Source organism: Arachis ipaensis, chromosome B02 (genome assembly GCF_000816755.2).
Source record: "Arachis ipaensis cultivar K30076 chromosome B02, Araip1.1, whole genome shotgun sequence".
In the NCBI taxonomy this organism is placed as follows: Eukaryota; Viridiplantae; Streptophyta; class Magnoliopsida; order Fabales; family Fabaceae; genus Arachis; species Arachis ipaensis.
This window is the reverse complement of record NC_029786.2, coordinates 60,751,744-60,764,616: the sequence shown is the minus strand read 5'-3', so window position 1 is coordinate 60,764,616 and position 12,873 is coordinate 60,751,744. Positions and strand designations below refer to the sequence as shown.

General features: G+C 37.2%; 1 protein-coding gene and 1 long non-coding RNA gene across 3 annotated transcripts in view; both read right to left on the bottom strand.

Annotated features, from left to right (window-relative positions):
- Nucleotides 1–12,873, bottom strand: part of LOC110268857 — a 23,920-nt gene that overhangs the window by 454 nt on the left and 10,593 nt on the right. Inside the window, exon 3 of the long non-coding RNA XR_002357514.1 lies at nucleotides 12,016–12,021. This is a non-coding gene — a long non-coding RNA (uncharacterized LOC110268857). The remainder of the gene's footprint in view (nucleotides 1–12,015; nucleotides 12,022–12,873) is intronic.
- On the bottom strand, nucleotides 523–1,876 carry LOC107625337 (ethylene-responsive transcription factor ERF105). 2 transcript variants are annotated; one of them, XM_021115855.1, is made up of 2 exons: nucleotides 1,684–1,876; nucleotides 523–1,646 (listed from the first exon to the last, which is right to left on the bottom strand). In XM_021115855.1, the coding sequence occupies exon 2, from the start codon at nucleotides 1,566–1,568 to the stop codon at nucleotides 825–827; it is 744 nt and encodes a 247-aa protein (XP_020971514.1). In that variant the 5' UTR covers nucleotides 1,569–1,646; nucleotides 1,684–1,876; the 3' UTR covers nucleotides 523–824. The 2 variants fall into 2 exon arrangements, with proteins under 2 accessions (XP_020971514.1, XP_020971513.1); XM_021115854.1 differs by having other exon boundaries at nucleotides 523–1,652; nucleotides 1,690–1,867.

Below are 12,873 nucleotides of genomic sequence, written 5' to 3'. Positions count from 1 at the left end.
GTCAAAAAATTGAATAATTTAACTTTGTATTATTATTTTTTTAATATTACTCTTTATATATCCTTTCAATTTTGATATTAATAAAAATAGATAAGAAATAAGAAAAGATAACAAAAATTTTGTGAGTAAATTATCGTTTTTGTCTCTAACATTTGGGGTAAATCCTTTTTGTGTTTCTAACATTTAAATTGTTCTATTTATATCCCTAACGTTTGTAAAAGTGATTTAATGTTATCCTGCCATCAATTACACATCATGAGCTTTAGTTAGATTTCTAAAAATCTCATCTTAAAATTAGACTACAAATGTCTGGGACAAAACCGATAATCCACTTCGGATAATAGTTTATCAAAAATTGAAACTAATCCGTGCAATATTTACCTATAATTCACTTTTTTAGGGATAAAATTGAACTTTAACACAAATAGTGAGTACAATATTAAAATCGAACACATTCAAATGAGATCTAATTGAGAATGAATACGTTCAAGTGAAAATAGTTGAAAAATACAATCTGATCTGTTAGTACAATTGACGACATGATAATATTGAATCACTTTTACAAATGTTAAGAATACAAATAGGACGATTTAAATGTTAGAAACACAAATAAGTCTTACCCCAACATTGAGGACAAAAATAAAACTTTCCTATACAAAATGGTGCAAACGTTATTTATGAAGCTTTTATTACTGTAAATTATACACCCCAGTGAATATCAAATGAAGATATTTAAATAGCATATTTTGTTAACCAACTATCTTTGGATTACTCTTCATTTTCTAAGTTCTAACAAGTAAGAAAGGAAACCAAAGTCTCAATACTCAAACAACCATGAGTGGAGATAAAGGTGACAAAGGAGGAACGCTAAAGATTGTTCCCATAACTTCGGTGTCCCAAAACCCTTTCCAACACGATGGTGTCAAAGGACATGCCGTAAAGCACTCCTCTTTCTTCACTTGCTTCTTATTGTTACTCTCCACAACATTTTCACTACCCTCTTCATCATTTTCTCTTCTCCTCTTCTCACCAACCTTCATTATTGAGCAAGAAACTGAACATTCTTCAGAGTATTCTCCAACTTCAAGAGGGAAGTTCAGTATAGCTTTGCTTCCTCTCATCTTGAAAGCAGCTCTATCGTATGCTCTTGCAGCTTCTATGGCTGTGTCAAATGTTCCGAGCCACACCCTGGATCCTTTCCGATTTGGGTCGCGAATCTCTGCGGCGAACTTCCCCCATGGTCGTCTCCTAACGCCTCTATAATGCTTATCCTCGTTCGGGTAACAATTTTCCGAGAAACTTTGGTTGCTGCAATTAGCGGTTGTTCTTTCATTTTGTTGTGTGAAGGTCATTGTGAGGGCTGGTCTTGTTGAAGGGATTGAGATTTTCTTCAAGAAGGGCTTGCGGTTGCTTAAGTTTGAGGATGTTGGAGGCATAGAGAAAGAGGCTTGAGTTTGAGGGATTTGAATATTGTTGGGGTGGCTTGAAACATAGTTTGGTTTTATATTATTAGTTCGTTGGGGTTGCAAATGATCACTGATGCTCATATTGGAGTCAAAGGCTTGCATACTTCTCTAAGTTCTAATTAAGTCCAAGGGCAGAATTAAAGGATTGCATAGAACTAAGAAGGGTTTAATAATTTGAAGGATTGCATAGAACTAAGAAGGGTTTAATAATTTGAATGATTGCCGAAAGGAGGAGTCTAAGAAAAGGGGAATTGAATTGGTTGTTTTGTTTTGTTGAGTGGAAAGTGGGAGTGAGAGGCGTATAAATATGGGAAAGACTGAAGTGAGGAAAGTAATTTGGGGATGCTTCGATATAGATTCCAAGATGGAGAGACGAAGCATCGTTTTCTTTCTATCGAGTATTGGTGTTTATGTTACGCCTCTCTTGTCTTTTTGGTTGATGTCAAATGTCAAGTTGACTATTTGTTCTAATGGGGACCATTGTCCACTATAAATATGGACTTTCCTGGTTACTTCCAACTGTAGTTGGATTTAAGTAGGGTGTTTTAATAGAGAACAATGACAGGTAAATCTACTTTTGTGGATTAACCAATTTTGATAACAGAGGGAAAAAGAATAATTATTATAAAATATGAGTTTGGTCTCCAATTTTATTTTTTAACAGTGTCTTTAATAAAAAGTAGTTATTATCTGTTTATACTCTGACTCAAAATATAAAGTCAGGTTCAATAAGGATAAAAGACCCAACTAAAAGAGATGGTCTCTGCTGTTTACCCGATCTCTTTAAAAGAGGTCGGACACGATAAAAAGAATCCAGCCCTACTTGTCCAAACAAGTAACTGTCTCCCCAAATATTTTCTACTATCTGTACCTTCACTAAAAGATAGATTTTAACAAACTCCTAAGATAAAGAGAATGGTTACCCATTAACACTACAACATTTTGGGTCTATGGCCACAGTTTTTTTTGTTATGGTAAAAAAACCGTAACAAAAAAATTATAGTTACGGTTTTTAAAAAAAGGGTGGCCTAAAAGGATCTATAGTCACGGTTTACAAGGGTGACCTAAAAGAGTCTATAGTCACGAATTTTTGGAATTTCCAAAAAAGGTCTATGGTCACGGTTTTTTAAAAAAGGGTGACTTAAAGGGGTCTATGGTTGCGATTTTTTGGGGTGACCTAAAGGAGTCTATGGTCATGGTTTTGGGGGATGACCTTAAATGGTCTATGGTCACAGTTATTCAAAAAAAGATGACCTAAAAGAGTATATAGTTACGATTTTGGGGGGTGACCTAAAGAGGTCTGTGATCACCATGTTGCAGGTGACCTAAAATGGTCACGGTTTTGGGAGTGACCTAAAATTGTCACTCTCCAAAAGACATCTATGATCACGGTTTTGAGGTATGACCTAAAAAGTCTATGGTCACAGTTTTACGAAAGGTTATTCTAAAAGGGTCTATGGTCACGGTTTTAGAGAGTGACCTAAAAGTATCTATGGTCACTGTTTTAGGTGGTGACCTAAAGAGGTCGATGGTCACAATTTTCGAAAAAAGGTGACCATAGAGTACTTTTGGCACGATTTTGGAGGGTGATCATTGATAGCAAGAATCGTTGTCGGTCTAGATTTTCTTCCTAAAGAAGGGAATCAATTCGTTGTGAGCATAGCTCCAAACCAACAAACAATCCTCCCAATCAAATTAAAATATGGGTTTTGTGTCACGAATAACGAACCCCTAATAAGAATTTACCGAAGTATTTGGACTCCGGATCGTCTCCCTAGGATACAATGAAGTACTCAATTATTGGCTATAAAGGGGTAAGGGGGTTTTTGGGTTCATAAGAGGGCAAGAAAAGTAGATTAAGCAAGTAAGTAAAAAAAACAAGATAAAGAACTCTTGGCTAAGACTTGGGTAATTGAGATCACCATCCTTGTCAACAAACAAAATATTGATAATCGTGAGAGGCCAACCCATTAAGTCTACTTCCCAAAAGCTTTAAGTACGTAACATCTACTCCTAAGCTTGAAGTACGTCAAATAGGTTTGATCACATCAACCCTTAAGTCCCAACCTACCTACTAATTAGCTTAGTAGTGGGTTAGCGTCAATGGGTATCAAATTGATCACCAAGAGTTCTCAAATCACCAAATCCATTATACCCAATAACTCAAATTTACCCAATTCCCTTAGCTTAGACCAAGAGTTGACAAAACTACTCAAAAACTAAGGAGAGCATTTCATCAAACACATAGAGTGCAATAGAAATAAACATCATAAATTGCAAGAATAATAAAATCTACCAAATACTAATTGCAAGAAAAATAAATTCACAACTCAATTCATCAATAGAAGGAAACATCAACATCAAATTGCATTAAATGTAAACCAATTCCAACATGAGTTCATCATCACAAAAGAGAGCAAAAGGAGAAATTAACATCACAAATAAGAGAATAAAGATGTAGAGATGAGAAATAATAAAAGAAAAAAGATGAGATCAAGTAATTAAACATAGATCTAAGATAATCTAACCTAATCCTAACCTAATTCTAGAGAGAAGAGGGAGATTCTCTCTCTAGAAAACTAACTAAAGGCTCATGTTTACTAAACTAATTGCTCTCCCTTTGCTTGGACTTCAATTCTGCATGAAATACACTCAGAAACAAGTTGGATTTGGGCCTGGGCAGCTCAGAAATCGCCCCTAGCGTTTTGCCTTTAAGTGGGCCATGTGAGAGTATCGGCACGTACGTGCCATGTGCGCGTGCGCGTCGATTTGGCTATTTCTTCATCCGTGCGGACGCGGCATGTGCGCGTGTACGCCTCTATGTAAAACCACTTCTGTGCGTGCGCGCCTTGTACGCGTGCGCGCCCATTGGTGCATTCCCAATCTTTGTTTCTTCATGCATTCTCCCATTTGTATGCTTTTCTCCTCATTTCTTCCATCCAATACTTGCCTTATAGATCTGAAATCACTCAACAAACACATCAAGGCATCGAATGGAATTAAAGTGAATCAAAATCACCAATTTAAGGTCTAAAAAGCATGTTTTTACACTTAAGCAAAATTCAAGGGAGAATTACAAAACCATGCTATTTCATTGAATAAATGTGGGAAAAGGTGGTAAAATATCCTAAAATAAGCACAAGATAAATCACGAAATCGGGGTTTATCAATCATAGAGTATAGTTTTCAAATTTTTTTTGAAACCCTTCCCAAACGACGTATTTCCTCCCCCAAATTCCCCAATTCCCCCTAAGTTGGCCATTCCCTCACTCGTCGTACTTCTCTTAGGAGAAATGAATGAAGATATCCCTTGGTGCCAAAATCCCCATTCCCTTTCTCCCAGCCACACACCCTCCTCCCCGTCATGCACACGCCACCTCTAGTCATGCTCCAACCCCTCTCGTCATTCACAAGTCACCAGCTTCTTCCTCATGGTCATCGAAGCATCATCTGTCATCATCCCCTTTCTTCTGCTCATCAGTCACCAGCCCACTGTCCCTCGTTGTCGTATGTGGAGTCATTCGTCATGGTTGTCTCTCAAAGCCCCAAACCCCTCTTAACGTGATTGATGTTACATTGGGTAAATGACGATTTGTTAAGTGTTGAGGTAGGTAGGGCATGTATTAGACTTAAATTTGGCATTGAGTGGAATTTAATTTTATTTATAATAAGTGGAAATTTTTATGATCTATTGTTGAGGTTCTAGGTAGTGTGATTATTAAGAATGAGGACTTTAATGAGATGTTGATTTAAATATAGAGATACTCTAAGATCCTAAATTGTAATTCAGTCATAGGATAAGCGTAAGCCTTAATTGGGTCAGGTTGAGGAAGTTTAGAAGTGAGCATAGGTGTTTGCAATCTGAAAATAGAATGTGACTTCAATGAATGATTGGATTAGTTAATTAATGAATTAGGGGCTGAAAAATAGAGTGGCGTGATGCGTGAGTATCTTATACCATTTTTCCTATCATTTTCCAATTATTTTTAGTTAGATTTTATTTAGTTTTACTTGATTTTAGTGCAAAAATCCCTTTTGGACGCTACTTTTAGTTGTTTTAGTATTTTTATGATTTTAGGTGAAATTCAAAGCAATTCGGTAGAGTTTGGAGCAAAAACAGAAAATGCTGGTAGCACCCTCCCTAGGTGCTAAACGCCCAACTGGCGTTTGGCGCCAGTAGGGGACTGATGAGCGGATAATTTATACGCTTTTTGGCATTATTTTTACATAGTTTTTAGTATGATTTAGTTAGTTTTTAGTATATTTTTATTAGTTTTTAATTAAAAATCACATTTCTGGACTTTACTATGAGTTTCTGTGTTTTTCTGTGATTTCAGGTATTTTTTTGCTGAAATTGAGGGACTTGAGCAAAAATCAGATTGAGGTTGAAGAAGGACTGCAAATGCTGTTGGATTTTGACCTCCCTGCACTCAAAGTAGATTTTCTGGAGCTTCAGAACTCCAAATGGCGTGCTCTCAATTGCGTTGGAAAGTAGATATCCAGAAATTTCCAGTAATATATAATAGTCCATACTTTGCCCGAGTTTAGATGATGCAAACTGGCGTTCAACGCCAGTTCCATGCTGCATTCTGGAGTAAAACGCCAGAAACAGGTTGCAAAGTGAAGTTAAACGCCAAAAACAGGTTACAAACTGGCGTTCAACTCCAAGAGAAGCCTCTACACGTGTAAAGCTCAATGCTCAGCCTAAGCACACACCAAGTGGGCCCCAGAAGTGGATTTCTGCATCATTTACTCATTTCTGCAAACCCTAGTAACTAGTTTAGTATAAATAGGACTTTTTACTATTGTATTTACATCTTTGGAACATCTTTTGGATTATCTTTTGATCCTTTGATCACGTTTTGGGGGCTAGCCTCTCGGCCATGCCTGGACCTTATCACTTATGTATTTTTCACGGTAGAGTTTCTACACTCCATAGATTAAGGTGTGGAGCTCTGTTGTTCCTCATGAATTAATACAAAGTACTACTGTTTTTCTATTCAATTCAAGCTTATTCCTTCTCTAAGATATCCATTCGCACCCAAGAACATGATGAATGTGATGATTATGTGACGCTCATCATCATTCTTACCTATGAACGCGTGCCTGACAAACACTTCCGTTCTACATGCAAACAAGCTAGAATGAGTATCTCTTAGATATCTAATATAGAGGACCGAGTCTGAGATATTAGAATCTTCGTGGTATAAGTTAGAACCCATGGACGGCCATTCTTGAGATCCGGAAAGTCTAAACCTTGTCTGTGGTATTCCGAGTAGGATCTGGGAAGGGATGGCTGTGACGAGCTTCAAACTCGCGAATGCTGGGCGTAGTGACAGACGCAAAAGGATAGTAAATCCTATTCCAGTATGATCGAGAACCGAGAGATGATTAGCCATGCAGTGACAGCGCATTGGACCATTTTCACAGAGAGGATGGGACGTAGCCATTGACAACGGTGATGCCCTACATAAAGCTTGCCATGGAAAGGAGTAGGAATGATTGGATGAAGACAGCAGGAAAGCAGAGGTTCAGAGGAACGAAAGGCATCTCTATACGCTTATCTGAAATTCTCACCAATGAATTACATAAGTATCTCTATCCTAGTTTATGTTTTATTTATCTTTTAATTATCAATTCACCATAACTATTTGAATCCGCCTGACTGAGATTTTCAAGGTGACCATAGCTTGCTTCAAGCCGACAATCTCCGTGGGATCGACCCTTACTCACGTAAGGTTTATTACTTGGACGACCCAGTGCACTTGCTGGAATAGTTGTATCGAAATTGTGAAGAGAACTAAAATTATGAACGTGCGTATTAAGTTTTTAGCGCCGTTACCAACGAATGAACAATCACGATTTCGTGCACCAAGTTTTTGGCGCCGTTGCCGGGGATTGTTCGAGTTTGGACAACTGACGGTTCATATTGTTGCTCAGATTAGGTAATTTTATTTTATTTTTAAGCTTTTCTATTTCTTATTTTCGAAAATAATATAAAAAAATATAATTTCTTTTTCGTTTTTCCCACAATAATTTTCGAAAAAAAAATTTTATAAAATCATAAAAATCAAAAATATTTTTTGTGTTTCTTGTTTGAGTCTAGAGTCGAGTTTTAAGTTTAGTGTCAATTGCATATTTTTAATTTTCTACAAAAAATTATTTTCAAAAATTTCATGCATTGCATTCTTCATGATCTTCAAGTTGTTCTTGGCCAGTCTTCTTGTTTGATCTTCATATTTTGTTGTTTTGTGTCTTTCCTTGTTTTTCATATGCATTCTTGAATTATTAATGTCTAAAGAATAAAAATTTAAGTTTGGTGTCTTGCATGTTTTCTTTTCTTGAATTTTTTTCAAAAATAAGTTCTTGGTGTTCATCTTGACATTCAAAGTGTTCTTGGTGTTCATCTTGACATTCATAGTGTTTTTGCATGCATTTTTGGTTTTGATCTTAATTCTTCATGTTTTGTTTCATTCTTGCTGTTTAATAAAAAAAAAGAGAGAAAAACATCAAAAAGATATCTTTTCCTTTTTTCTCTTTCATCATTAAAAATTCAAAAATAAAAAAATATCTTTCCCTTTTTCACTCATAAATTTTCGAAAATTTGAGTTGACTTTTTCAAAACTTTTTAAAATTTAGTTGTTTCTTATGAGTCAAATCAAATTTTCAATTTAAAAATTCTATCTCTTTCAAATTTTTTTCAAAAATCAAATCTTTTTCACTTTTTCTTTTATATTTTTGAAAATTTCAATTTGATTCTCAAAAATCTTTTTCTTATTTTGTTTCATAATTTCAAAATCTTTACTAACAATTAATGTGATTGATTCAAAAATTTTTCAAGTTGTTACTTGCCTATTAAGAAAGGTTCAATCTTTAAACTCTAGAATCATATCTTTCTAGTTTCTTGTTAGTCAAGTAATCAACTTTAATTTCAAAAATCAAATCTGTTTAATTTTTTTTTCAAATCTTTTTCAAATTAAATTTTTCAATCATATCTTTCAATCATATCTTTTTCAAAATCAATTTCAAAATCTTTTCTAACCTTTTATCATTTTAAATTGATTTTCAAATCTTTTTTTTCAATCAATCCTATCTTTTTGTTTCAATCATATATTTTTCAAAACTACCTAACTAATTATCTCTAATTTTCGAAAATCACCTTCCTCTTTTTCAAAATTCCTTTTTAATTTAATTTTATTCCTTTTCTAATTTTCGAATTTTATTTTAAATTTAAATTAAAAACAAAAATATTTTTCTTTTCTTTTCAATTATTTTCGAAAATTCTCATCTCTCATATCTTTCTATTTAATTATTCATCTACTAACACTTCTCTTTCACCCAAAATTCGAACACCATCTTCCTCTCTGTGTTCAAGTTTTTCTCTTCCCCTTCTTTTATTCTTCTCTTCTACTCACATAAAGGGATCTCTATACTGTGACATAGAGGATTCCATATTTTCTGTTTTCTTCTTTTTCATATGAGCAGGAACAAGGATAAGAACATTCTTGTTGAAGCTGATCCTGAACCTGAAAGGACTCTGAAGAGGAAGCTAAGGGAAGCTAAAGCCCAACTCTTTGGAGAAAATCTGACAGAAATTTTCGAAAAAAAAGGAGACATGGCCGAAAATAATAACAATGCAAGGAAGATGCTTGGTGACTTTACAGCACCAAATTCCAATTTACATGGAAGAAGCATCTCAATTCCTGCCATTGGAGCAAACAACTTTGAGCTTAAACCTCAATTAATTTCTCTGATGCAACAGAACTGCAAGTTCCATGGACTTCCATCAGAAGATCCTTTTCAGTTCTTAACTGAATTCTTGCAGATCTGTGATACTGTTAAGACCAATGGGGTTGATCCCGAGGTCTACAGGCTTATGCTTTTCCCGTTTGCTGTAAGAGACAGAGCTAGAGTATAGTTGGACTCTCAACCTAAAGATAGCCTGAACTCTTGGGATAAGCTGGTCATGGCTTTCTTAGCCAAGTTCTTTCCTCCTCAAAAGCTTAGTAATCTTAGAGTGGATGTTCAAACCTTCAGACAAAAGGAAGGTGAATCCCTCTATGAAGCTTGGGAGAGATACAAGGAACTGACCAAAAAGTGTCCTTCTGACATGCTTTCAGAATGGACCATCCTGGATATATTCTATGATGGTCTGTCTGAATTATCAAAAATGTCATTGGACCATTCTACAGGTGGATCCGTTCACCTAAAGAAAACGCTTGTAGAAGCTCAAGAACTCATTGACATGGTTGCAAATAACTAGTTCATGTACACTTCTGAAAGGAATCCTGTGAGTAATGGGACGCCTATGAGGAAGGGAGTTCTTGAAATTGATGCTCTGAATGCCATATTGGCTCAGAACAAAATATTGACTCAGCAAGTCAATATGATTTCTCAGAGTCTGAATGGAATGCAAGCTGCATCCAACAGTACTCAAGAGGCACCTTCTGAAGAAGAAGCTTATGATCCTGAGAACCCTGCAATAGCAGAGGTGAAATACATGGGTGAACCTTATGGAAACACCTATAACCTCTCATAGAGAAATCACCCAAATTTCTCATGGAAGGATCAACAAAAGCCTCAACAAAGCTTTAATAATGGTGGAAGAAACAGGTTTAGCAATAGCAAGCCTTTTCCATCATCCACTCAGCAACAGACAGAGAATTCTGAGCAAAATCCATCTAGCTTAGCAAATATAGTCTCTGATCTATCTAAGGCCACTTTAAGTTTCATGAACGAAACAAGATCCTCTATTAGAAATTTGGAGGCACAAGTGGGCCAGCTGAGTAAAAGAGTCACTGAAACTCCTCCTAGTACTCTCCCAAGCAATACAGAAGAGAATCCAAAAAGAGAGTGCAAGGCCATTGATTTAACCATCATGGCCGAACCTACAAGGGAGGGAGAGCTCCAAAGGAATCTGAAGCTCATCTAGAGACCATAGAGATTCCATTGAACCTCCTTATGCCATTCATGAGCTCTGATGAGTATTCTTCTTCTGAAGAGAATGAATATGTCACTGAAGAGCAAGTTGCCAAGTACATTGAACCTCCTTATGCCATTCATGAGCTCTGATGAGTATTCTTCTTCTGAAGAGAATGACTATGTCACTGAAGAGCAAGTTGCCAAGTACCTTGGTGCAATCATGAAGCTAAATACCAAATTATTTGGTAATGAGACTTGGGAAGATGAACCTCCCTTGCTCATCAATGAACTGAGTGATTTGGATCAACTGACATTGCCTCAGAAGAAACAGGATCCTTGAAAGTTCTTAATACCTTGTACCATAGGCACCATGACCTTTGAGAAGGCTCTATGTGACCTTGGGTCAGGGATAAACCTCATGCCACTCTCTGTAATGGAGAAACTGGGAATCTTTGAGGTGCAAGCTGCCATAATCTCATTAGAGATGGCAGACAACTCAAGAAAACAGGCTTATGGACAAGTAGAGGACGTGCTAGTAAAGGTTAAAGGCCTTTACATCCTTGCTGATTTCATAATCCTAGACAATGGGAAGGATAAGGATGAATCCATTATCCTTGGAAGACCCTTCCTAGCCACAGCAAGAGCTGTGATTGATGTGGACAGAGGAGAATTGATCCTTCAACCGAATGAGGACAACCTTGTGTTTAAAACTCAAGGATCTCCTTCTGTAACCATGGAGAGGAAGCATGAAAAGCTTCTCTCACTGCAGAGTCAACCAAAGCCCCCACAGTCAAACTCTAAGTTTGGTGTTGAACCCTTACATTCAAACTCTAAGTTTGGTGTTGGGAGGTTCCAACCTTGCTCTAATTATCTGTGAGGCTCCATGAGAGCTTACTGTCAAGCTATTGACATTAAAAAAGTGCTTGTTGGGAGGCAACCAATGTTATTTAATCATATCTATTTTATTTTCTTTTTTGTTATTTCGTGTTTTATTAGGTTGATGATCATGTGGAGTCACAAAAACTACTGAAAAATCAAAAACAGAATAAAAAATAGCATTGAAAATAGCACACCCTGGAGGAGAGGCATGCTGGTGTTAAATGCCAGAAACAAGCATCTGTCTGGCGTTTAACGCCAGAAACAAGCATCTACCTGGCGTTAAACGCCAGAACAGAGCATGGAAATGGCGTTTAACGCCAGAAACAGGCAGCAGTCTGGCGTTAAACGCCAGGATTGCATGTATAGGGCATTTTACACGTCTAAAGGGTGCAGGGATGAAAAATCCTTGACATCTCAGGATCTGTGGACCCCACAGGATTCTCACATGATCTGTGGACCCCACAGGATCCCCACCACTCCTTCTTTTCCCTTTCCACCTTTTCATAACTCTCTTCCCCAAATATCCTTCACCAATCAACTCAATCACTCTTCCCCATCACCTCTTCACCACTCACATCCATCCTCTCTTCCCCAAAAACCCCACCTACCTTCAAAATTCAAAATATTTTCCCTCCCAAACCCAACCCTAATGGCCGAAACTTAACCCTCCCCCCACTCCTATAAACCCTTCATTCCTTCTTCATTTTGACACAACACAACCCTATCTTCACCCCTTGGCCGAAAACACCTCTCTCTCCCTCTCCTCCATTTCTCTTCTTCTTCTCTTTCTTCTCTTTCTTCTTTTGCTCGGGGACGAGCAAACATTTTATGTTTGGTGTGGTAAAAGCATAGCTTTTTGTTTTTTCATAACCATTAATGGCACCTAAGGCCAGAGAAACCTCTAGAAAGAGGAAAGGGAAGGCAATTGCTTCCACCTCTGAGTCATGGGAGATGGAGAGATTCATCTCAAAGGTCTATCAAGACCACTTCTATGAAGTTGTGGCCAAGAAGAAAGTGATTCCTAAGGTTCCTTTCAAGCTCAAAAAGAATGAGTATCCGGAGATCCGACTTGAGATCCAAAGGAGAGGTTGGGAAGTTCTCACCAACCCCATTCAACAAGTCAGGATCCTAATGGTTCAAGAGTTCTATGCAAACGCATGGATCACTAGAAACTATGATCAAAGTGTGAACCTGAATCCAAAGCATTGGCTCACCATGGTTTGGGGGAAATACTTAGATTTCAGTCCGGAAAATGTAAGGCTGGCGTTCAACTTGCCAATGATGGAAGAGAACGCACGCCCCTACACAAGAAGGGTCAACTTTGATCAAAGGTTGGACCAAGTCTTCATAGACATATGTGAGGAAGGAGCTCAATAGAAAATTGACTCAAGAGGCAAGCCGGTTCAATTAAGAAGGCATGACCTTAAACCAGTGGCTAGGGGATGGCTAGAGTTCATTCAACGCTCAATCATTCCTACTAGTAACCGGTCTGAAGTTACTATAGACCAGGCCATCGTGATCCATAGTATCATGATTGGAGAAGAGGTGGAAGTTCATGAGATTATACCTCAAGAACTCTACAAGGTGGCTGACAAGTCCTCCACTT

Coding starts and splice junctions, on each gene's coding strand:
- LOC107625337 (XM_021115855.1), bottom strand. CDS start 1,568: ATGCAAGCCTTTGACTCCAATATGAGCATCAGTGATCATTTGCAACCC.